Source organism: Vidua macroura, chromosome 5 (assembly GCF_024509145.1).
Source record: "Vidua macroura isolate BioBank_ID:100142 chromosome 5, ASM2450914v1, whole genome shotgun sequence".
Classification (NCBI taxonomy): domain Eukaryota; kingdom Metazoa; phylum Chordata; class Aves; order Passeriformes; family Viduidae; genus Vidua; species Vidua macroura.
In genome coordinates, this window is record NC_071575.1 from 49,707,612 (window position 1) to 49,734,401 (window position 26,790).

At 37.8% G+C, this 26,790-nt stretch overlaps 1 protein-coding gene across 1 annotated transcript in view; it reads left to right on the top strand.

Annotated features, from left to right (window-relative positions):
* Positions 1-26,790, top strand: part of CFTR (CF transmembrane conductance regulator) — an 85,472-nt gene that overhangs the window by 8,033 nt on the left and 50,649 nt on the right. The window contains exons 2-11 of the mRNA XM_053978158.1: positions 3,714-3,824; positions 6,972-7,083; positions 11,933-12,148; positions 13,058-13,147; positions 14,480-14,643; positions 15,138-15,263; positions 19,089-19,335; positions 21,575-21,667; positions 22,223-22,405; positions 25,057-25,248. Coding sequence (XP_053834133.1) covers positions 3,714-3,824; positions 6,972-7,083; positions 11,933-12,148; positions 13,058-13,147; positions 14,480-14,643; positions 15,138-15,263; positions 19,089-19,335; positions 21,575-21,667; positions 22,223-22,405; positions 25,057-25,248 — 1,534 coding nt within the window. The remainder of the gene's footprint in view (positions 1-3,713; positions 3,825-6,971; positions 7,084-11,932; positions 12,149-13,057; positions 13,148-14,479; positions 14,644-15,137; positions 15,264-19,088; positions 19,336-21,574; positions 21,668-22,222; positions 22,406-25,056; positions 25,249-26,790) is intronic.

Below are 26,790 nucleotides of genomic sequence, written 5' to 3' on the forward strand. Positions count from 1 at the left end.
TAATAGATGTGGAACTTGCCTTCTTTTCTTCTTTCCTACTGTACCTCCTTGAAACTTGTTCCCTGCTGGGTTTCATATGTGTGTACCCATAATAACATTCCTAGTTAGTGGCAAAACTCTCACAGCACTACAGGTTTCTCTGTGAAAGGGTTCATTAAATGCCAGCAAGTAATCCGATGGCATTTGCTAACATAATGCTGTAAAGCCAATCTGTTTCCCTTCCTTCTTGCTCTCTTCCTTTCAGAATAAATTTCTCAACAACTTCAGGAAAACCTCAGCATTAACACTGACATATTGTTTCCAATAAGCCAAAAAAATAGAATAGTCATATTAATTGACAAACTCTAACTGAGCTATGTCACCTAGTGTTATGGAAACATGGATAACTACAGATTATATTGCCAGTTAAAATAAATTCATAGTCATTTTGCATTTCAAATCTTTGCAAAGGGAACATAATGGCTAAAGGAATGCTATAGGAATCCAGCAAAAAATTGGTTTTATTAGATATTTATGTGTTTTAGGTTTAGTATATTCCTTTTAATGAAACACAAACTGTCTCCCGCAGTTCTTGAAAACTCAAGCAGCTGTCGAAAATCCACCTTGAGACAAACATCACACACCAGGCCAACTCCTCCCACAATTACCACTCCAACCTGAAGCCACCTGACACAGCACACAAATTGGCCAGATCTAGTTAGGGTGGGACTTCCAAGCAAGGCCAGGGCAGCTGGGAGATGAACATCGCTGTGCAAGCCCTGCCAGCAGCTTGCAGAAGGAAGCAGGCTGCAGACTAGGAGGTCCCAGGGGAAGGAGTCAGCACTGCTCCTTTAGCTGGCTGGAGGAGTTTATCTAGCACAGTTGCAGCTACTGTGATGAGTGAGATGAGGATGAGGACTGCATAAGTCTGTATCAAACTCTGACTTGGGAGGGGAGAGTAGTTTAGGGACCACAAAATTTTGATGGCGATGATAAATGCACCTGGTTAACACAGAGTTAAGCACAGAGTAAAATGAGAGACATTTCTAGAAGTACAGAAGAACTGCTAAGCGTACTGCCTTCCCCAAATGATAATACAGCCACTCAGCTCTCTTTCTAAATGCAGTCACATTTTGTTAGTTCAGGGTGAGGCAAAATGCCAGAGTAGGTGCTAATCAAAACTATAAATAAAATAAAATATGTGGAGGGAAACAGTGTAATAAAAATGTTTTCTCAAAACATAAAAAGTGAAACTGTAAAGTACTTATCTTTTGTCAGGTTGGGAATTGCTTATTGCAGTCTCAAAGCATTACAAAGGGGCTTAGGAAGGTTATTCCTTAGCTACAGTGTTGTGAATTAAAGAAGTTGCCTAGGAAGTACTGTTACTTCCTTGCATTAACTGCAGCAGTGGTTTTGTGTCCCATAACTTGTATTCATTCTGTCATTACTGAAATATCTACATATATGGGATGTCGGTGAAGCTGAGAACAGAAATTAATGAGAGTTTCTGTTTCTGAATGACAAGGATTAGCCAGTCTCCACAAGATGTGCACAAAGCCAATAGCAACTGCTCCTTTCTGTCTTCAGGAGCTGGTAAAATAAAAATCAATACCTGATATACCATTTGCAGTAATCATGAAAGACTTTCATGTAAGTGTTACATGAATTTCAAAGGCTTTCTTCTAATCCAATTTGTCCCTGAAAAATATTGGCTCCTATTTCCAGTAGTTGTAAAGTTTTATCATCTCCAAATGGTAAAATGAGAGTCCAGTGACTCTACAAAGTGGACTCTCCTAACTCCCTTCCTATAATGTACCATGAATCACGTGTTATTTCTCAGCTACAGTGGTGAGACTCCCTTCCTATAATGTACCATGAATCACGTGTTATTTCTCAGCTACAATGGTGTGAAAGACTGAGCTAGAAGTCATATGACTCATCTGAAACCATAGTATTATTGCAGAAATGAAGGATACTCCTTAAATTTCTTTGAGCATGTTCTCTTTGCAGTGGGTGTGATATAACCATGCACTTGGGAAATATCTTGGTGCTTTACTGAACTATGGGGATTATAGACTATCTCTTGCAATTCGTAACTTCATTAAAGTAAATGTTAAAGTGTGCATGTGTGTACACACAGTTGCACACAAGTAGTTTTCATCTGTTGTGATTAGACCTTTTTGCACTTTTGTAGTGCTCAATGATGTTCTTTTACCTTTGTATCAACTTCTTTGAGCCTTCAGAGGCTGCAACTGAGAATGTGGATTTGTGTGTATGACATAATGTTCTTACAGGCATAGAGGTAAGCATGTCCAATAAGCTGTTTGCATTTTCTGAGTGACTGTGGAAAACATTATTGCATATATTCATTTTTTTAGGAAATATTTTTTATTGATGACAGTAAAGCAGAAATTCAAGTAGTTTCAAAATACACCATTAGTTCAAAACAGTTCTTATGTCTGATCTAGTCCTTTGCTTTCAAAAAGATTTCTGAACAGAATCTGGTGAAAGGTTTTGTATAAGTTGATCCTTGGAGATTCATGGGCCTTTTTGGACCTGAATTGTTTGATAAAATTAGTCATGGCTTATAAAGATTTTCTCTAGAGAGTAGGCATTTGGAATAGCCTTTTCCTGCTTTGTTTTTTCTCAGCATGCCCTTTAAATTGGTATTAAAATTTTAAACATGACATTTAAAAAAAAATGCAAAATATGTGTATCTAATGGACACATTGAAGATCTTATGAGGAGTCTTGTGCAAGATTTGTGTTGTTAAGTGCATATTGCAATGTAAGATGTCATAGAATCATGGAACGGCTTCTGTTGGAAGGGATCTTAAAGATTGCCAGGTTCCAACCCCCCTACCATGGGCAGGGACACTTTCTGACAGACCAGGTTTCTTCAAGCTGCATCCAACCTGGCCTTGAACACTGCCAGGGATGGGGCATCCCCACCTTCTCTAGGCAACCTGTTCCAGTGTCTGGCTACCCTCACAGTAAGGAATTTCTCCCTAATATCTGATCTAAACTTGCTCTCTTTCAGTTTAAAGCCATTCCCCCTTGTTCTGTCATTATATGGCCTTGTAAAAAGTTCCTCTCCAGCTCTCCTGGAGGCCCACTTCAGGAACTGGAAGGCTGCTCCAAGATTTCCCCAGAGCCATCTCTTCTCCAGGCTGAACAATTTCAGTGCTCCAAGCTTTTCTTCATCGGGAGAGGTGCTCCATCTTTCTAAACCTCTTTGTGGCCTCCTCTGGACTCACTCCAGCAGGTTCCTGTCCTTCCTGTGCTGAGTACTCCAGGTGGGGTCTCCCCAGATCAGAGCAGATAGGAGTGAGACTTACATGTCTACTTTACTATAGTTCTGATTTATTATTCATTTATATGGACATAGCACATAACGTATTTGGAAATACAGAACAAAGGTTTCAATTCCCTGTTCATTTCTCTCCTGCTGACTCAGTAGGAAGTCTGGGACATGATCCCACCCCAAAACTTATAAAATGAAGGAGTTTCACAATTATTCTTTTAATATTATATTTGTCAATATAGTTTTGTAAATATAACGCAGGGCTGCACTATATTGTGTCATATATGTGTGTGTATGTGAGTGCATGCGCGCTTAGATATACTTGGATGCTGTGGAGAAAATACTCAGGGTGAGACAAAGCAACTCCAGAATTAATGCTAGAATATTTTTAATTCTAACTTTTTTTTTTTTTTTTTTTAATATTTACTTAGATGGACAAACCCAATTTTGAAAAAGGGTTACAGACGACGGTTGGAGCTCTCAGATATTTATCAAATCCCTTCTGCAGACTCTGCTGATAATCTTTCTGAAAAACTGGAAAGGTATGAAAGGTTAATGAAATAAATTTGTTTCAGGAATCACAGTGCAATTTTCATTACAAAGCTTTTGGATGAAATGTTTAAATAGTGTTGGGTGCAAGCTGATTGCACACAGTTGTGCTTTGGACATGACTGTGATCCCTGGTGCAGATGTACAATCCAGATGGTCTAAATTCCTATATACATGTACCTGTGATATCTGTCACTGATCACAGAATCACAGAATATGCTGAGTTAGAAGGAACTTATAAGGATCATCAAATCCTTGTCCTAAAGAATCACACCAAGACTTCCCCAAGAATCACACCACGTGCCCAAGAACATTGTCCAAACGCTTCTTGAACTCTGTCAGGCTGGTGCTGTGACCACTTCCCTGGGGAGCTGTTCCAGTGCCCAACCACCCTCTGAGTGAAGAACCTTTTCATAATATCCCAACTAAACCTCCCTGACAGAACTTCAGGCTATTCCCTCAGGTCCTGTCATGGGTCACCACAGGGAAGAGATCAGTGCCTGCCCCTCCTCTTCCCCTCATGAGGAAGTTGTAACTGCAATGAGGTCTCCCCTCAGTCTCCTCCAGGCTGAACAGACCAAGTGACCTCAGCCACTCCTCACATGGCTTCCCCTCAAGGCCCTTCACCATCTTCATTGCCCTCCTTTGGACATTCTCATAGCTTTATATCTTTCTCATATTGTGACACCCAAAACTGCCCACGATATTCAAAGTGAGGCTGCAGGAGTGCAGAGTAGGGCTGGGCAATCCCCTCCCTTGCCTGGCTGGAGATGCCTGATGCCCCCCAGGACATGGCTGGCCCTCCTGGCTGCCAGGGCACTCAAAATTAAACTTGCCATTGACCAGGACCCCCAGGTCTCTTTCTGTGGCACAGCTTTCCAGTATCTCATTCCCCAGTCTGTCCATACATCCAGGGTTGCACCATCCCATGTGCAGAATCCAGCCCTTTGCGATGTTGAGCTTCATATTGTTGGTGATTGCCCCGTTCTCTGTGTTGTCAGGGTCTCTCTGCAGGGCCTCCCTGCCTTCGAGGGAGTCAACAGCTCCTCCCAGTTTTGTATCATCTGCAAATGCGCTCAGTATCCCCTCCTGTACAGTGTCCAAGTCATTCATGAGGATGTTGAAGGGCACAGGGCCAAGGATGGAGCCCTGTGGAACCCCACTAGTGACAGGTCACCAGTCTGATGTCATGCATTCACTGTAACCCCTTGTGCCTGACTCATGAGCCAGTTGCTCACCCATCACATAAAGTGTTTACCCAGCTGTGGGATGGACATTTTGTCCAGAAGGATCCTGTGGCAGAAAGTATCAAAAGCTGTGCTGAAACCCAAAGGGATTACATCAAATGACTTCCCTTGGTCAGCTGGGTGGTTACCTTGTCAGAAAAGGAAATCAGGTTTCCACTCATGAAGCCATGCTGGCTGTAACCAATGACTGCCTTGTCTTTCAGGTGTTTTTCAATACCTCCCAAAATAATCTTCTCCATAGTTTTGCTGGGCACTGAAGTGAGACTAACAGGCCTGTATTTTCTGGGGTCCTTCTTCCTGCCCTTCTTGAAAACTGGGACAGTGTTTTCTGGTCAGCTGGGACTGTTCCAGATTCCTAAGACTACTCAAAAATCATTGAGGGAGGTTTTACAGTGACATCAGCCAGCTCTTTGAGGATTCTTGGATGAATCCCATTAGGCACCACAGATTTGTAGGGATCCAGCTGGAGCAGCAGATCCTGCACAGTTTCAGGGTGATGAGTGAGGCTAGACTCAGAGTGTCAGTGTTGGTTCCCTGAAAAGGGAGACAGCAGAAATGCTGGTCTTTCTTCCCAAAATAACCTTGTAAAACCTTGGTTTATTTTTTCTTCAACTAAATAACATTCTTAATTTCCTTTGATACCTTTCCTTTGTTGACAGACTAATTGTTTCTGCAGAAATCATACTCTGACTTTCCTTATTTAGGTTTCCACCCTTCTTTACCCAGCTTCAGTGGGTCCTAATTTAGAAATTGTGCTGCACTTGTGACTAACTCTTACAACAGAGGTGCCTAAACCAATTCCTTTTCCACCAACTGACATCGTAGCTTTCACTGATGTTCCAGGGCAGCTTACATCTGCACTGTTGTGCCAATCCAGTCAATTTTAATTGCAGTGTGGCAAAAGTTTCCAAACTATGGGAGATAAGATGGAGAGTAAAACGAAACTGATAAAGCAGCCTGATATCTTAGGCCTGATCGAGCAGAAACCATGGGAGAGACAGACACAGATAACTGCTCCCTGGGGTAGAAGTGACCAAGAGACATGTTATGAAACTTTGTCATGATTACCAGGTAACTGATGTCATGAAGAATGTGTAACCAGTGGAAAATTGTTGCCAAATATAGAATCCTATATAAGTACCATACCCATAAAACCATATATAAATGTTTTGTACTCTCAATAAAAATTGGTTTCTTATCCAGCTCAGTTGTCCCCGTCTGCCCATTGCTGATACAAAACAGTGGAATTTATAGAGAACACTGGTATGCTAAATGTGTTTTGATAGTTTATAAATTAAATATTCTGGTTATCTAATATTCTTTTGAAAAAATTGATAAAATAGTTAGTTGAGGATATTCTATGGAGTGCTTTAATCTGTGAATTGAATTTTGCCAAAACATATGTTCTCTGTGTACAGCATTGATTCTGGTCTACAGTTTGTTATTGAAAAGAAAGTTATTGTCCCAGCAACAAGGTTTAAAATAGTGCTGTGCAATAGAAAAGTCACATTTTTGATGCTTTGTTGGTGCTTTCTTTTTTGCAGACTGGAAGAGCTCCAAAACATTTATTTGCCTATTATTGTACTCTGGTTTTAAGTACAGCAGGTTTCTTTAAAACATACAATGTGACCTTTTCATGAAATAATTCCCTGCAGGGTGATGTATGACCAAGTATTTAAAACTACCAAATATGTGGCTGAACTGGGTTTGAACTTTTATTGATCTATCAAGTCCACAAAGGCCAGATTCTTGGGGTCTCTGCAAAGCTTTCTTTCATAAGCCACCTTAGCTAAATCTCCTCGGATATATTTGAGTGAATTGATATATGTCACAGCCACAGACCCATGTATTTGCTCATACAGCTTAATAGTTCTGGTTTTGGTTTCTTTTCAGAGAATGGGACAGAGAGCTGGCGACTTCAGAGAAGAAACCCAAACTCATTAATGCTCTTCGACGATGTTTTTTCTGGAAATTTATGTTCTATGGCATAATTTTATATTTAGGGGTAAGAATTGTTCTCCTTTTTAGTAAGCTTTTAGTGTTCCTTAAATAGATTCAAGTTTTAGGAACTGCTAAATTAATACAGAGTATTGTGAATAGCTACGGATTTTTCCTCTGTGTATTGCTTACAAAGGTGGTAAATACAGAGATGTATTCAGGGACTTTCATTAAAAAATATATTTTCTTATAATATATTAATATCTTTAAAACATACATATTAAGAGTTTTAAAATGTTTCTAGTGCTGTTAGTGCTCCCAAGTGTGTGATCAGGAACTTGATGTGAAAGCCTGAACTGATTATATTTATCACCTTTCCAATATGTTAGGTAGGATTACCTTGACTTACCAAATGCCGCCTGTTTATTTGACAATCTTATCACCGGGGTTAAGAGCTGTGAAAATAATTTATTGCTAATGTTGTCTCACCAGGTATGTGTAGCCATACTGTAAATCTGAAAATTGCTGTTGACCAATATGCACATTAAATATCTGCATTACTTACAAGTTTCTGTGATTTAGTAGTAAAAGACAGAGTGAATCACCTGTGTAAGGAGGGACAGGCAATCTGGCACTAAAATGATGTTGTGAGGTTATGTAGAGAGAAAATTAGAAGGGCTAAAGCCAAATTGTAACTAAATTTGACCACTGCATTTTGAGACAGAAAAAAAAAAAAAAAAAAGGTTTCTATAAATACATTGGCATCAAAAGAAAGGCTAAGGGGAGTTTCCATTCTTTGCTGGATGCAGGGGGTAATGTAGTGTCAAGAGGATGCCCTTTAGGTATTGGACCCTAAATTCTTTGTCCAGGTAAGGCAGTTAGCTGTCTAGGACAGGGCCTCTTGCTCTGTAAGGATCTGCATGGTAACTGTGCTTTCTCTACTCTTTTATCATTTTTGTCAGCTCTTCTTTGGGATGACACCTTGTATTTGCGGACCCCTACTCAATCATGCCTTTTATGTTTTCCTGTGATCTCATTACTGCCTTTAGATTTTAAACTCTTTTACTTACTAAGCCAGCAACTTCTTACTCATGATAGGTTTGCACTTAAAAAAAACCCGCCAGCAACAAAACGGTTCTACAAATGTAGCCTACCATGCACTGTAATAGCTGTTCCTGGAGAGTCTGCCAGCCAGAACCTTTGCACAAATGCATTCTTGCTAAAAGTTTAACAGTGTCTGAGGGCTTTTGCAGACAGTCTTGAGGATAACACTCTTTCCCAAAGTTTAGGCAATGTGCGTGCACGTGCATGCGCAGGGTTGATTTCTCCTTATGCACTTTTTTAATAGAGTACAATTTTAGACGGGGTGAGGACAGAACAAGACTGCAGGATTTTTGAGTCATATTCTTTGGTTGTGTGAATGTGGTTTTTTTTTTTTTTTTTTTTTTTTTTTTAAATTTCTTTAATAAATCACATATATGTGCAATTAAACATGAAATGTTTATAAATGAATCTGCAACTTCCACAATGAACATGAAAAGATTTAATCTTAGTTTAAATTCTTGATCCTATTATCATTAGTACGCATTTTATTTAAAACTACTTTGTTTTATTGAAAGAGGAATTGTAATAAAATCAAATTGCTCCTAAAGCTGCTAGTGTTTTTTGCAGACCTTGCTCACGGAAATTAATGGGAGCTTTGCCATAAATTTGAAAAGGGACAGGATGTTGTGCCGTACTGGCATAGGTGTAACCAAGTTGTGTGTTCTTTTAAACTTCATTTTCCTTTCAGCTCTTTGCTTGTCTAATCTCTGAACCGTTTTCATGGCATCTTTCTTGGACTGTGGTTTAAAATGTGCTGACATCCCTGCTGTTTGTGGAGTTGTCCTTTCAGCTGGCATCACAGCTTTGCTCTCATTAAGTCTAGCCTTTTTTCCATCTCTCCCTTGTCCCTGATGCGCTGTAGGTAATGATGTTATTGCAGGGTGGACACTTGTGCTCTGGCCCCCTAGAGTACTACAACTCCCCCTCATAAATAGTGTTATGTTAGGCATGTTGGGTTACTACACTTAATATGTCTCCTCCCCTGCTGTTTGTGACGTTTTCCATTCTTCACCCGGTCAGAGTATGAGTATTACAATTTAAGGAAAGGTGTTATGGTGGTGAAACAAAAATCTTGCTTTTTAGCTTGACACCAGCTAGCCAGCTAGGTACTTTGCTGTGAGGATCAATTTGATTCTATTTGTATTTTGGTCTTATATTTATTGCCATGAAATTTATATTTCTACTCAGGCACAACAGCTGCTAAAATTAATTTAGAAGTGGTTTTAGTATCATATCCCAAGGGACCCTAATGAGGATTTCCTGAAGTTCTCGCATTTGGGTCACGGGTGTGAGTGAGGAGGCAGGGAGGGAAGTGCTTCTTGGCCATATGCCAAAGAAGAGATGTGCATCATGGTCTTCAAATGCAGAGTGTTTGAACATATGGGGGATACATATAACATAAAAGTTGTTGTTGCATAAGAATAATCATACCAGGTCAGATTAGCACAATATGCTGTGTCATGATCTCATTTCTTTTCAGATCTTTACTCTTTTAATTAAGATTATGGTGAGAGGGACACTTATGCGTTTCTCAGTGGCCTATGATGAATGCAGAGGGAAAAATAAGGACAGGCAAAGGCAAAATATGACTCTTGAAAGCTGAATTTTCTCTTAGGTGTACAAATTCCATTCTTTTTTTTAGGCAGGTTGTTTTAATCAGTTTATTCATATTTATATCAGTGGGTAATTTCGAGTTTACAAGAGGAGGAATGAAAACCAGGCAGTTCTGCTTTGATTTGTATGTAGACTAGATAATATCTTTGGTAAGCAAGCTGATAAATCTCCATTGTAAACTAGTGGACTTTTATGCCCTATGAGATAGTGTATGACTTGGCTTATAGCCAGCCACTATTCTAGTCTGCAAATCTTCTTTTTTTCCAGCAAGCTCGGAATGTATGCAATACATTTATAGTCACAACAAACACAGCAGCAGAACATGTCATTTTCACTGCAATAAAAGTAAACACACAAAAAAAAGTTGCTATTTTAAGCCTATATAGAAAAGCTTATCTTGGAATCTCCAAGAATATGAAAACACTGTATTGTCCTTGAGAGGTGAATGTTTTGTATTTTATGAGTTTTGGGGAGTCTTGGTCCAATGCTTTGGGATGCATATGGTCTAAGCACAGCTGTCTTGGGTCATGTGTTTTTTAATAAACACTCCTCCCTTTGCCTACTAATAACACTGAAGTCTTTGTCAAAGCTGGCTCCAGATTCACAGCAGGGTGGTGTTTAATTTGGGTAATGTAGCACATAGTACAGGTATGCTGTTTGAGATGTAAAATTCTACCTCTTTTGTGGAAAAAATGAATGATGCATATCAGGTCCAGCAACAGTAACATTCAAAAGGGATTACAGTCCAGGTTATAGAAGTACCTGCGATTGCTTTTGTATAAGAGAACCCAAAGGAGAAGAAAAAAAAAAAAAAAAGAAAGATGATTTTTCCAATCTATTTATCACAGAAGAACTTTAATTACAGGTGAGCTTCACCAGTTCCCTTCTCTGAGTCTCTATCGTGGTCTGTGTGGTTTTCATCTGGAAGGCAGTACTGGTAACATTTTGGCAGAATTTAACACATCTCTGTACAGCAGAATTCAATAATGTCTTTAGAATTATCATTGCTTAAAATTGGAAGTATCACATGCTTTCTGCTGCAACACAACAGAAAGAATAATAAGGAGATGCATGCAAGTTCATAACACTATATATTTTTAAACTGATCATAACAGTGAAGCAAAGGAGCATATTCTACTTCATGTCCTTCTGAAGCTCATGCAGTAGATGAAGCAAAAGGTTAACCACAGCACACAGGTGATTTTTGCAGTTCTTTGGGAAAGACTAGGGAAGGAAAGGCAAGAGGCAGAGATGGGAAAAAATGAATTTAAACGTATGAGAAAGATGAGGCAGGGAGGGAAATGGAAGGCAAAATGAGGTAACACTGATGGGGTTTAATTACAATGGAAAAGAAGTCTGAGGACAAATGTAATAGCAGACTAAAGTAAAGTCAGGGCTTTAGCAAATCATTTGGATACCTTGTAGTTTAGTGGTTTGACCCGACCTCTTTCTCCTCTCCTCCCCTGGTTCTTTATCCTGTTGTTCATCCCTGGATGGGTAGTGCTGGGGCCTCCAATGTAGGAGAGACTGTTTTCTCTCTGGGATCTTTATTAAACTTGCCTCCTCTACCATTTACTTCCTCTTCTCCTGCTTTTGTTACAAAACTGGATACAGTGTCTAGAACTGTTGAGGAGATGATCCAATTATTTATACTTTTATTCTGTTCCTATTTCCATTTATTTTTTGTTTTAGCTATATTCTCACTGTCTTGTGAGAATGGTAGCGCTCATTTTGGTAGTTCTGAGGCTTCTCTTGTCCTGTAAGTCCTGTAAAGTGCAGTGAGAAACTGTTCCCTAGGGCCAAAACAGAGGTCCAGCCTGATAAACTATATTCAGTCATATGATATAGCCATATCATATACATAGCCATATCATAATCCATTACAACTCTGTAAAGTAAATGTGGAAGCTAATCTCAGTTGTCACTTTTTGTAGAAAATGGTCTAACAAAATTTCTGAGCCAGGTTTGCTTTGGTGCAGTTGCAGGAACATCACAGACTTAGACAGCAGTGAGTTGTCTGTTCTCCTGTGCAATTACTGCAATTTTCTATGGTTTACACAGCAAAGAGGCCTGACTTCCTCATTTAAGATATAAGACTTCAAATCTCATTTGGTGGAACTCTGAATTGAAATGTTAGCCATTTTGAAAAAAATGAACCAACTGCTGACCAAAATTACTTTTCTTGTTTCTCTCTACAGGAAATCACCAAATCTGTGCAACCCCTTCTGCTGGGGAGAATAATAGCTTCCTATGATCCAGATAACTCTGATGAAAGATCCATAGCCTACTACCTGGGCATTGGCTTGTGCCTTCTCTTTTTTGTGAGAACACTGCTTATACACCCTGCTATATTTGGTCTTCACCATATTGGAATGCAAATGAGGATAGCTATGTTTAGCTTGATTTATAAGAAGGTAATTGCTTCATTTACACTCAAAGCCAAGCCTCTGTCTGTAGTCTATGTAACTTTTAGGCCTGTTTGTTGAAAGATTGATAGTTTTTTTAAGGTACACAAAGTACACAGAAGAATAATGTGGCTAACAGTTTCTGACAGCTCTCAATTTCCCAGTCCAAAGAATTAAACACCTGTCTACAGCTGGTTTGACTGAAATCAGTCTCTGTGAGTTCAGACTTGCTGCATATGTGGTGAGATGCTTTAATTGTTTTACCACTGTGCTCCTGTTAAAAATGTGTACTGCAGAGGAAGAATAACATGCTGGTGGCCAAAGAATATCTTCAAAAGAGAATTAGAGATGAAGATTTAAACATTAAATGTGACATTGAAGGGATTGAGTTTGAATGATACTGTGTGACATTGCTATAGTATGAAGAATCAACAGATACTTACCCATCACATGCTCAAAAATACACAGATTTAAAATTTTTTTTGTTTTACCAGTACCCAAAGAAGATAATTTAAACAAACATGTTAGTTATTGTAGTATAAAGCTCACTGTGAAAGCATCTTTCAAAAATATTTGTCAAGAGAGGCAACAGTAGGAGATTTTTGAGGATGCACAGCAACACACAGCATGCGTGCTTAATTAAAACTTGCATTTGCATATATATCTATATCCATAAAATATTCAACAGAAAGCAAGGACTAAGTCAATACATCAATATTTTTAAAGCAATTTAATGGCTATATTGAATTCAAGTGGCATAAATAACAAGTTTAATGAGACTTTCTTTATAGCATAAACAAATAAGTGGATTATTACTTATACTACTGCATCATTGCTTATAATTTTTATCTTTATTTATTGAGTTTTATGGAGATAACTTACATGACAATTTTTCTATGGTTTTATTTTCTTTTACAGATCCTAAAACTCTCAAGCAGAGTTCTAGATAAAATAAGTACTGGACAATTGGTCAGTCTTCTTTCCAACAATCTGAACAAATTTGATGAGGTGCGTCATCAGTTGTTTAATTCACTTGGTGATCCATCAAATACAAATGTCAAGCTGTTCATGACAGATATTAAGGAAGGAAGGAGCATAAATGGAGAACTGCCCTGAGTGCTCATTGTAGACTAAATACTCATTCATTACCTTAAGAAAACGTGTTGGCACATAGTCATAGAAATGCTCATTCTGAGACTTATGACATTCTTTATCTTCTATACTGATTAGAAGAGGAAACCTAAAAAGCAGTTACATCATAAAAACATGCTTGTTCTTCAGTCCAGTGAGACTAAGGTTGTTAAACAGTTGGTTTCATAGAAGTCAGAACTTGCTGGTTCAATCCTTACATCCTACTTCCTGATGACTGTATCTTTTTACTAAGGTGATCCAGTCTATTTCTGTCATTGAACAAGGGATGAGGTTTAACCTCCTGTTCCTATTATTACCCAGTCCACCAAAAAGGGATTGTTCATGTAAGACTGTGGTAGGAAGTCTTAGACATCTGTCTTAGAAAATCTTAGAGAGTTGTCTGTAAAACTTCTTTTTGTTAGAGACTACAGCAAATCCCTGCTAATGCCTTTAGGAACTAGAAACTATGAATTTCTGTTCTTCATGTGTGTTTAATTGGCCCTTTGGTAGTATAAGATTTGCTTCCCATGAAAGACACAAGATCAGAGAGAGTGTAGACACATGGCTGGAACTGCAGGGTGTATTTACTTGAAGCACTGCATGACTGTATAGAGTAACATCAGCTAGTGTTGCACAAGTTAGGACAAGTGGTCTGTCATTGCAGCAGTGCAGCTGCAGTAACACAGACCCTGTGCACCTCATCACAGGATTCACTCCAAAATCTCCTGAATGAGAACTGCATTGAACTAGTCGTGTTCATACAACATTCATCTCTTCACCAAAGTAATATTTGCCTTCTATATCAGATAAAACACTCAGAAGATTCTTACAAGTATTTTTTCTCATCCTACAGTGGTTGAAAAAGCCAGCATTGATGCCAAATTCTGTTTACTTCTACAAAGTGTGACTTTTCCTCATGCATATACATAACAAAGAGGCAGCTGCAGATTGAAATTTGCCTTAGAAAAATCAAAGTTTAGGTGTGGAATGTATATGTATTGCTGCACTGTCATCATAATTAAAACCCAGAATGCTATGTGCTCAGGATCACAAGTCATCCTTTATAAACTTGTTTTTCTACTGGAAATATTTGTACCATTCTTCACTATCTTTTTCAAAGTGTCACTTTAATGACTACTTCCTTTTCATGTAGTTTTCAGAGCACACCTCTAACTTTCTTTATTTTTTTCCTACTGTGGCCTTCCATAGGGTCTTGCTCTGGCTCATTTTGTATGGATTGCACCATTACAAGTGGCACTGCTGATGGGATTGCTCTGGGATATGTTAGAAGCATCTGCATTTTCTGGACTTGCTTTTCTAATAGTCATGGTCTTATTCCAAGCCTGGCTGGGACAAATGATGATGAAATACAGGTGAAAAGAATGTTTTAAAATATTTTAATATATTTTCCTGAAACACATTGGTTTTAAGAAGTTTATACTACTTGATTAAGAGACTCTGGTTAAGACATTATGTAGGATGAGTCCAAAGAGTGTTTTCTGTGTCGGGAAAGTTACAGACAAAATTTTACATATTTAGGAGCTGGTGTCTAAACTTAAAAAAATTGAAAGTCAAACATGAAGTAAATGGTGTTAAAATTAGATTTAGCGTTAAATCCAGAATTTTTAGAATTAAAACTCCTTGTTAGTTACTTGATCCATTCTTTTTAGAGTTTGTATTTTCTCCTTTTAAAACAATTATTGGATTTCTAATAATTTCTTCTATATTCTCCATAATAATTCTATTAAAGTAAACCTTTTAAGCAGAGACATATACAGAAGCTGTTTTCATAAGATATAATGGGATACAAGCTACCTATACAGGATGAAAAAGATGAAGATTGACCTACTGTCTTTTTACTTTGTAGGAATAAGAGAGCAGGAAAGATCAATGAGAGACTTGTCATCACCTCAGAAATAATTGAAAATATACAGTCAGTTAAAGCCTATTGTTGGGAAGATGCAATGGAAAAAATGATTGAAAACATCCGTGAGTAAGTGTGCTCATTTGTTACACAAATTTTTTTATATGCTCAGAAAAAAAATTTGGTGGCTATGAACATCACCTATGATCATGTTAGTTAAGAAGTAAAGCAACAACTATTAATCCTCAATAAAATAACCATGCATTCCCACACTGCAGCTTGGGTTTTTTTCCCATTTTTTTTTTTAAGTTTACTATGAGGTGAGATTTAAATTTTTTTTTATTTACTTCCTCATTTGTTATAATGATATTTCAGTGGTTAGTTTGCACAGGTAAAACAATTGTGGGATCTGTGTTTGTTTCTGGCCAGCCCTGTCCTCATCTTAAAATAAAAAGCCCTTTTGTGATGATTACTTAAGGCTTAACAGACATCCCTATTCTGTGGTGAAAGAAACAATATGAATCCTGTGCAGCCATTTTCTGAGAAATGCCATAAAGCTGGTTGTAAAATTTGCATACAATCTGTGAAAAGAGTAAATTAGATTCATGTATTTATCCTGCACATTTACATTAACATTTATTGTCTGTAGATGGCCTTGTAGAATGCTTATCTTCTCAATATAAAGATTGAACTGTAACTACCAGACCTGAAGGAGAAAGGAGGTAAAAGTTAGCTGAGACCTGTGAGAAGGAAGCCTTTGTTACCGACAAGGAGTTCAGGGTAAAGGGAGAAGTGACATATTTATGCATGGGTGACGCTGCTTGAAAACTCTCCTGTGTGTTCTGTGTGTTTGTTTAGTCCTTTACAGAGAAATAAAATTCTGTGCCAGGTGTGTGATTGGGAAAATAAAAGAAATATAAGTGTCGTATTATCATGTAAATAACAGACATAAAATTATATTGTTCCGCAAACACCTTCTTGTTCAGCTGCTTTCTGGAAGACAATTCAGGGAAAGTGAAATGTTCTTTACCATTAAAATTTGTAATTATTTACTATAAACAATCAGAGAAACTCAGTCTGAATTCAGGTCATGAGTGCTAGCTTGAGGATGGAACTAGTTTAGTATTCCTGTGATATCACTAGTCACATGTATTGACTTTAGGAAATTTGAGAACACATCATGCTAGCAAATCCTCTAGAAATTAATTAAATAAATTGTAGTCCACAAACTGGTCACAGAAACCTGGAAATTGGACTGTTATTTTATTAGCTATATTTTCTATAATAATTTATAGTAAATTTTGTAATTCTGGAATTAATTCTTATTGTATGATGCATGGATTTTTAAAATACAAGAATGCTAGCAATATTACAAGATCAGTGTACTTCTCCTATGAAGAAAGGCTGAGATAATTGGAATTATTCAGCCTGGAGAAGAGAAGGCACAATAAGGTAAACCTTATTGTGGCCTTTCAGTACCTGAAGGGAGCCTAAAAGTAATAAGTAGAGGGATGTTTTGCAAGGGTACATAGTGATAGGACAAGGGGGAATGGCTTTGAACTGAAGGGTAGAGGGTAGATTTAGATTAGATATTAGGAAGCAGTTCTTCCCTGTGAGGGTGTTGAGTCACTGTCAGAGGCTGCCAAGAAAAGCTGTGGATGCCCCATCCCTGGAAGTGTTCAAGGTCAGGCTGGATATGGCTTGGAGGAGCCTGGTCTAGTGGAAGGTGTCCCTGCTTATGGCTGGAGGGGGGTTGGAACTAGATGATTTTTAAGGTCCCTTCCAACCCAAACGATCTTATGATTCTATGATTCTTCCATATTTTTTTTAAGTCATCCAGCAGGTCACTCGGTGAAGACATCACCAGAGCAAGTCAACCCAGGAATATTAGAGTTTCACTAGAATTTGGCCTGTGGAATCAGCTCTGCAGGACCTCCCAGTCATTTGTCTTGTTAAGCTGCTAGGAAACAAGACCTTGTGCTTGAAGCCATGTGTGTGTTTTAGCCAGTGTGTTGCAACTCAGTCATCAAAAAAAAAAAAAAAAAAAAAAAAAAAAAAAAAAAAAATTGCATGCTGGTATTTTCTGATAAAAGTCAGTTTAATCAGCTTCAGAGACACCAATATGGGCTGTCTGCTCTGTGCTCTCTTAAGTCTGCACTGAAAATAACTGTTCATAACAGGTGCCTGAATAAACATACCTGCATTCTTATAGGCTTATTCAGAGAAGTAAAAAAACCACCCCACCAAACTGTTCCTCTGAACAATAGCATAGCACTGGAGAAGGTGAAGATTGGAAATGTCTGTACTTTGCCAGCAGAGATACATCTTTATGTTAAGCAAAGGATCTCAAGCTTATGTATTGGTACTGGTTCCTGCAGCACCACTCCAAAACCAGGCATACACTGGTCTACATTCTGTATATGCACAAGGCTCGTAGGGTCCCTTACATCTCTTTTCAAGTAACCCATATTGCATCAGCAAGAACTGTCCCAAATAAGTGTGTTATCTACAGAGCTTTCAAGTCTGTATCACAGACAGAACCACCTCTGGGAAACTTTTGCTTGTGCATCAGTCTCTAGCTGGTACTTGGGAACTTACTGAAAAAGGTGTTAGTGCTTTCATTCTCCCTCTTTGGAGTGGGGCTGTGCTCTTCAGAACTGGGGGGCTTTTTGATAGCTTCTAGCCAGACATTTATGTGGGAATGGATGAACACCAAATCCCAAAATCTTTGTTATCCCTATTCAGTGCTGCCACATGCAGTTTCATACAAGCTCTGGAGGGACTCACAAGGCCCTTTCTTCCATGCAGTAGCTCTATCATGGTAATGACTTGCACATCTGGGTGCTTCATTCAGGCTTCTCTTGTGAAATACAGACTTAACAAGAAATTCAGACACTGGGTCAATATGAGAAGGTACATAAAGGTTGTGGTGCTCAGCCTTGCAACACCAGATATTTCCACCAGCAATGTGACTACAAACTTCTGCATGGTATTCCAGTGGTCAGCACTCACCCAGTGAATGGGCATCTTGGGTCTTGTACCATTTCTAGCACCAGTTAATTGCTCTTGCAGGAGAGCAACTGCTCTGTCACTGCAGCAGAGGTGCTTCTGTCCAGGCAAAACTGAGCTGCAGGGCACCTGGGGGATGTGAACTGAACAGGATCAAAATGAGAGCAGTCAATAGAAATCTTCAGCACTGTGAGTTTAGAGCTATCAACTCAGAAAATTATTTATATCCCCTGGATTATTTATCTTTAATAGCTTGCTATAAGATGCATGGACCTTGTGGAAACAGCTAGGAGTAATCAATCACTGATTGCATTCCTGACTGCACAGGAGTCAGTAAGCTTCTCTGTAGACCGAGCTTCTATGGAGAAAGGAGGGTGGAGAGCAGACTCCCTGCCTTCCACCTCTTCAAACTGAGGTTAAGTGGCACCTTAATTCACAGGTGAAGCCATTAGTAGCTTGCCATGCAAAAGAAGATGACCTTATAATCAGACTGTCTATTGTAAGGTTTTTTTATGGTAACATATAGGAAATTTGGCATTTCAAAATATCTTTTTTCTAGAGGAGTTTTGTGTCTAAATGAGTATGGGATGTTGCTTCTGGGAGTACATCACATTAGATGTACATTAGATGTACAAGTGTTAGATGCTGGAGGTTGGTTGTGCCAGGAATTGTAGAGGCTTGTGGCTTATTCAATATGTAAATCATGACAGATTATTGTTACTTTGTCTGACACCTCCGAACATTGATGTCAAAATTTGACTCTAATGATTTTTTAGGCCCGGAAATTGTTTGGAGTCTTACTTTTTAGCTGCAATTCTAGAAAAGATGAAGGATGAATGAGCCTCTGAGTTAATTGTTATGCCAACAGTTCCACCCAAAATATTTGTAAGTTGTAAACTGTGAAATCATACATTAATTTTTTTTTTTTTTTTTTTTTTTTAACAGAACTGAACTGAAGCTTACCCGAAAAGCTGCTTATGTGAGATATTTCAACAGCTCAGCCTTCTTCTTCTCGGGCTTTTTTGTGGTGTTCTTAGCTGTGCTTCCGTATGCTGTGATTAAAGGAATTATTCTCCGAAAAATATTTACCACCATTTCCTTCTGCATTGTTCTTCGAATGACAGTGACCAGGCAGTTTCCCGGCTCTGTACAGACCTGGTATGACTCTATTGGAGCAATAAACAAAATACAGGTACAGTACATAGACTAAAATCTTCCCAAGTACGTAAGCTAATTCTTTATATCATGTTATCTTGTCAGCTGATCAGCAAAAGCACACAGCATTTATGCAGACTTTTTGAATATATGTTGCTTTGACTAAACACCATGAAGTGTCATTATAAATCTTGATATTGTTCCCCAGGCAGCATAACCACACAAGTCTCATGCTACCTGCTTGCTGCTTTTTTTTTTTTTTTTTTAACAGTGGCATTTAGTTAGTTATTCTATTGCAGAACAAGAAGCTTAATAAAATCATGACTTGTGGTTCTTAAGAGATGATTTTCCTTCAGAAAAGAAAGTTCAAAATTAGTACATGTTTTATATAGCATGGCTTCCAGGAGCTGAAGTCACAGATCTTCTGTTTTTCTTGATATTAGTGACAACAACAGCAGGAGACTGTGCATTTTATGCAAATGTGCATCTCATTCATTATGACTAGAAAACATAATTAAGGTACCAGTCAAATAATTATTACCCATCTTACCTACTGAGATCAATTGCTCATGTACCAGCATGAGAGGCTTATCTGCAGAAAAAAATCAGGCTGGATTCTCATTAACTCTATATTTTTAACCTGCTGTTCTGAAATTACTCCCTAGGAAGAGAATTCTTACACTATTTTGGGGTGAAATCTTAGACCTTTTTCATTGCATATTTATAGATGTGGGTTTTTTTTTTTTTAATAGAACATAGATTTTATTATTTTTAGTGTGATAAAAATAACTAATACAGAATCTAAAGATCTTAATCAGATGTCTGAACCTCAGTCTAGAATAAGAAGTAGGTGCAGTATTTTTATGATTTTCAACTGGGCAGGAAATTCAAGGAATCTAGCCATAAACCTTTCTATTTGACATTCAGAAGGCTGCTGTGTTAGGTTCCATTATAGGCTTTCCTTGTGCTCTCAAATTCCCTAGGCATTAGTAGAAGTATCCTGTCTCTCCTCTTTCCTGGAAGAGCGTGTCCAATGCCCTGGACACAGTCACAGAACTGGCAATCCCAGTGGTCACAACATTGTCCTCACTTCACTGAATGCTTGTCTTTGGAGATATGAACAAATGGGTACTCCAGAATCCATCAATAATCATCTCTTTGTGGCAGGTTCAGTATAGTCCCCATAGACAGACAGGACAGAGTCCCAGAACTCCAAAGCCCTTTACTAGTCTTAAGAAATATAAATAAGAATAATAAGCCACTCGCACATCTCTCTGATTTAATTTCCATCACAGTTTAGAGAGTTGACTGGGCCATGTATATCCCCTGGGTTATTGTATTTTCACATGTTTTTTAGACCATGATATTTCAGAATCAGTGTGCTCCCTCTGACAATTACTGCTCCAGGAGCTCCACTGGATGACAGATGACTCCTTTATTATGAAAGTGTAGTTATAATTTCCTTTTTTTTTTTTTTCATAAACCATATGTGTCATGCCTTCCAGTTTTTGAGTTCCTGCCCTTTCAATCAGCTGCTTAATTGTTATGCCAACAGGACCCTTCTTCTTGTTCTGCTTGGAAAATTTGCAAGTGTACTGTAGAGAACAGACTTCCCCATGAGTCTGCTTAGGTTTTCCATTGTATTGCCCATGTAGATCTATTTGCTTCCACATAATTAAAAAAAGTAGAATTTGAAGGAGATGATATCTACAGACTATATAACCTTAATAAAATAATGGAATAGAGAGGATGTCTTTCCTACATTTTCATAGCCTTACTCTTATTTCCTAATGCTATCCCAAAAGGCAACACGAGCACCGGGTTGCTAACTTGTGTCATTTGAAATTACACTGCATCAGTGCTGCCAGGATCATTATCTGCCTTTTTTTTTTTTTTTTTTTTTCTTAGTAGAAAACCTTCTATATCTTAATTCAAAACCAAAGCTTTGTTTGAAAAGGGTTAAACTCAGAGGGATGATCTTGCCAGATACAAGTCCTGAAAGCAAAACAAGAGACAAGTTTCGATATTCTTTCTAAATCAGAACCAAATACCTTAATGGCTATGTTTTCACTAGCAATGAAAGAACTGGTAGTTTCAAAAACATTTCCTTCTGTAACCAAAAATGTTGTATAATTTATATTTATGCCTCTTGCTGAAAGCACTGTAATGCAAAAGTGCCACCAGAAATGTTAGTGCTCTGTGTAGGCAAATACAGACTGCTTTGTGCAATATGACCTTGTCCCTTACTGTTTCATCTGCTTTCATGGTGTTTCTAGGATTTCTTGCTGAAAAAAGAATATAAAGCTCTGGAGTATAATCTAACAACCACTGGGGTTGAGCTGGACAAAGTAACAGCTTTTTGGGATGAGGTTGGTACTTTTACCCAAACTATATTAAAACACAGAGTGTATATCTATATATATATTTAATATTTGCCATGACACTCTCTAAAAAGAGCAGCCTACACACTTTCATTTTAACTAGCTTCAGCTTTCAGCAGGTAAGGAATACTTAGCAAGTAATTAATGTATGATATCAAATTATACGCATTGAGAAACTTGGGAAGAAATCTTTCAATAAGTGTTAAGACCTGTAACAAGTAGTTATTACTGACTTAAGCCAGCCTGAAAACAAGATCAGGCTATGTCATGTATAAACATTGGAAAACAGTTCTATAATAAACAGATTTTTTTTGTGACCACAAATTTTGGCACAAGTCCAATACATTATTATACAAAATATATTCATTAATATCATACAAAATTATATTCAATAATATCATTAGTATTTTATTGATAGGAAAAGTAACATGAGAAAAGTAAGTTCACATGTTTTCCTAAATCCATAGTATGATATACATCTCTGTATATGCATGTTTTATTTATTTTTTATGTACATCAAACATATATCCATGTATGTTGCAGGGAATTGGAGAGCTATTTGTAAAAGCAAACCAGGAAAATAACAACAGCAAAGCTCCTAGCACTGACAGCAATCTCTTCTTCAATAATTTTCCCCTTCATGCCTCTCCTGTTCTTCAGGATATAAATTTCAAGATTGAGAAGGGGCAGCTATTGGCTGTTTCTGGATCTACTGGAGCAGGCAAGGTATTTCTGTTTCTGCTGGTTCAACAAGTGTCCTAATAACTATAAGGAATAATATTGTGTTGTTACCTGTATTGTTACCTGTATTTTTACTGCCTTCTTGCTATCCTGTGCTTGCTGCAGAAATGATGGCTGCAGGAAAAAGTATGGATAATCTGCAAATTTCACTGAAATAGTTGCTTGAAGTTTTATACTGTGGTCACTATGAGATAGAGTTTGCTGGATATTTTTTGTAATAGAAGATTACAGAATTATAAGGAAATATCAATTTAATGACAAAATGTTTTCCCATTGGAAGTAAAAGGAAATTTTACAGGAGTAATGCATACTGAAACCTAAAGTTAAGGTGAGAGTCTCCTTGCCTTTAGAAAAATGAAGAATATAGAATAGATATACAGATGGCTCAGTGTGCTAGAGAGCATTTTTTCCCTGCCTTGCCAACACTTTAAGGAAAAAACTGAACATGGTTTGTTCAGAAAGATGGTTTGTAACCAGACAAGGCTGACAGGAATATAGCCAGGTATGTGTGCCCAGGACAAGTGGTGTACCTGATCACGTAGCTCTGGTTCCTATAGTGCCTCACCTGGGCTTCCTGAGACCCATGTGAAAGCCTGGGGAGATGCTGCTGAAAATGGTGGTTTCCTGTGCAAAGTTGTAGTTTAGATTATTCATCATTTTACTACCCCAAAATGTTATCAATGCATTTAGTTTGCAAATGACACATTCAACTGACATCATTAATATAAAATGAGTTGAACTGTGATACTCTTATTCTCTTTGAATAGCAAGTAATTAGATGAGTCTTGATGAGTCTTTAATCTTCACTGCGTTTTTTGAGGAAATGTGAAAGTTAAAACAAACGTTCATTTTGCTTCTCCTGTTTAAAAAAGTATAGATTAAAATATTATCATTTCTTTTACTTGCATGGGGTAAAATCTTTGGTCTCTTCGAGTCAATGACAAAGGACCCATCAATTTCAGTATGATCAAGGCTTCTTATTTTTCATTAATGATCCCCACAAGAGAGAGCAAGGGACTCAGAACATGAGATTGTCCTCAAGATGATGTGTTAAGGTGAATTTTAGTGTGATACTTTTGAATTAATAGAACAGTTTATCTATTGCTAGTGCTAATGCTGGTAATTGTAATGCAGAAATGTGAACTAGAGAATACTGAAGGATGTATGTATATCTCCTTTAATCTGCTACGTAGGAAATTGAGGAAAATTCAGATTACACTGAACAGTCTATGTGAGTATATGCATATAAAAAATTTGCACTTTCCAAGGCAATAAAAACAAAATCCTTATAATATTAACTCAAGAAGTTAATATTTATAATATTTAATAATTTATAATATTTAATATTTATAATATTAACTCAAGAAGTTAATATTATAAAAGTCAAAAAATAAGGTTCGCCTCCCACCCACCACCCCCCAAAAAACCCCTTCCTTCACACATTCTTAATGTAAGGATTCCTTCATGGTGCTTGATGCTGTTACTGTATATTCCAGGAATTGTCAGGCCTGTGAAACAGACTGCACAATTTTATCTATATTAACTATTTAATCTATAACAGGTATGATGCCTGACATCAGCTGTTTAATATTGCTTCAGTATTAGATATGGTTTGTTTTGGTTTTTAATTTGTGTTATATGCCACAAGATGCAGTGGTTTAACACCCAGTGTACAGAACATACCAAAAGGCAGGCTGTCTTTTGCAGGATTGGGAACTTCTTACTCAGCATTTTGGAAAAGTCAGATTCTGGTATATGGGAAGGAATCTCATGAGACTCCTCCAGTATATTGTATAACTTACAAAAGGATTTCTGGGCTTGACAGCATGAAACTGTGACTTAGACAGATTTTTCAGATCTTTGGCTGTTACGTCTCAACTTTGTTGACTGTTTATTAGTGATAAGAACACCACTGCAATGGCTCTGTAACAAATTTTTCCGTGTATTTCTCAATTCTATCCTTTGATCTGGTAGCCAATGATGTGTGACAAGGTTACTACAAGCTACTGATTAACTTTGAAATTATAACATATCAGTACTGAAATTGCAATCAATTCTTTTATGAAGGGAAATAGTAAATATACTTAGGTCATGCATTCACGTAAATGAGTTAACAGTTGCAGAGGAAAATTCAGATCATACTGAACAATTGTATATACTTACACAGAGAAATTGCATTTTTAAGGCAATACAGATAAAAAACTTATAAGCACTAGCAAAATTATAAACATGAATTATGTTGTACAAAGATAGTCACTGATAATCTGAAAATCAAATAGAATTCTCTATAAGTACTAGTACCTTATGTTTGTGTTTCACAGATAAATTTTTGTAAAATTATTGATAGCTTCATTAAAATAACATACTTTTGCAACAGTGTGCCTTTTTTACAAGATACCTTACATAATTTTTATCATTTATTAAATTAAGTTTCTCTTATATTAGAGGTCTTTCAGAATCACACGTATCAAGAAAATCTCCACTAATTGTAGTTTGCACTAAATCAGTACTTACAGGGACACTCTTGATGAGACAAATATGCCATTTAAGTGACTTAGCAGAGTGACTCTCACTATGTGCAACATTTCTTTTTGTTGTACAGATCTTTGATGAATTAATTGTTAATGTTTTTTCAGACTTCTCTTCTGATGTTGATAATGGGAGAATTGGAGCCTTCGCAGGGTAAAATTAAGCACAGTGGAAGGATATCCTTTTCACCTCAAGTCTCCTGGATCATGCCTGGAACAATAAAAGAGAACATAATTTTTGGTGTATCCTATGATGAATACAGATACAGGAGCGTCATCAAAGCCTGCCAACTAGAAGAGGTTAGTCATCTAGGACTTTTAAGACCTGTAACCCAACCCAAGTGAAAAACCCCAAAGAAAAGATTTCCCTATACGTTTCTGGCCATTGCAGATTATGTTTGGATTTTTGGTTTGGTTTGCTGGAAATCTCTTGGGAAGCTCCTGAAGACAGGAGAATTAGCAACTTCTGTGTCAGGTTGTCTATGGAGTTGTCCTCAAACCTGGTTGTGAAAGTTATAGTTAATGCCAAAGCTCCGAGAAACAGCTGGCTTCAGCAGTTCAAACCTGCCCTCTCTCAAGGAGGCTTCCCAAGCCAGGCCCTTCCTAGAGCAGCAGGTGGTTGCTGGTGGCTCAGTATCTCAGTGCTGGTGGGACAGCTTAGTGTCTCAGTGGTCGTGTCATGGCTCAGTGTCTCAGCAGGCTGCAGCTCCTTTTTTCTCCAGGCAGGCTCAATCAAGCCAGCTTTGATCTGTGTTGGTGCAGCTTTGTGCAGAATGATATGCTTCACCTCCTAGCAGGGCTTATTATTTGAGATCAGGTTTGATACGTACACATTTTTTGTCTCCTGGACTGAATAAATTGGGCTGCCCTGAAGAGAAGGCAGAATAGTCTGGAAGGAAGCCAAATGCATTACCTTATTGCTATTATTATGCTTTCTTGTCTTGTTAGCTTTCATGTATTAGTTACCAAACAAGACTCATTATGGCAGATTGAAGGATGAATTTCAAATTTTAATTCCCTGTTTATTCCCCAGTGTGACCTTTTAGGGATTTATTATATTAGTGCTTTGCATTGGAGTTCATGTGAGGGTGTTTGTTCTCGTTCTTCAGAAAGGAGAAACCAGAGGAGTTTTGCCTGAGTTTACTCTGCCCCCTTCTCTGCAGCCTTCCTAGGTAGCTATATATTCCACCTGAAAACAGGCCTGCTGAGTCTAGTTCTCATGTGGACCCCTCAGAAACCAAGGATTGGTGACACAAGAGAGTTTATTTCATTGCTGTGCATATACTCCAAGTCAGTTAATATAGAGCTCTTAACAATGGCTAAGTCACATTTATTTCCAAGCTCTATACTCACCAAAATGCTTTTGGAATACAAAGACATCTTCTTTGACCCAGTGGGCAAATAGATATATTAGTAGGGTAAGAAGTAATATACCTGTGAAGTGCCCATTTAACTTTGGCATTTCCACCATCAACCTACAAAGGAAGCAAAATGAAGATCTAGTCCAACTCGTAAATTTGATGTCTTTTCCCCTTCTTCTTTATTAGTGCCAATGGAATACTGCAGATGTGGGTCATGTCATACCATTTACGTGGGTTTGAGGCTCCCAGACACACGGGGAAGCCTGTTCTTGTCACACACAGCCTGTTCCTGTCTGCTGCAGAACAGGATGCTGAAGCCAGGTGATACAAGGTGCTCTCCACTTTGTTTTACTTCTGTAGAGATATGAAAATTATATTACAGAAGTGTAACTTATGTAATTTGGGGTGCATGAGAATTTTCACAAAATTCAGTACTACATTGTCCTGCCTGACTTTTTTGATCTCGTATGTAGTTAATTTA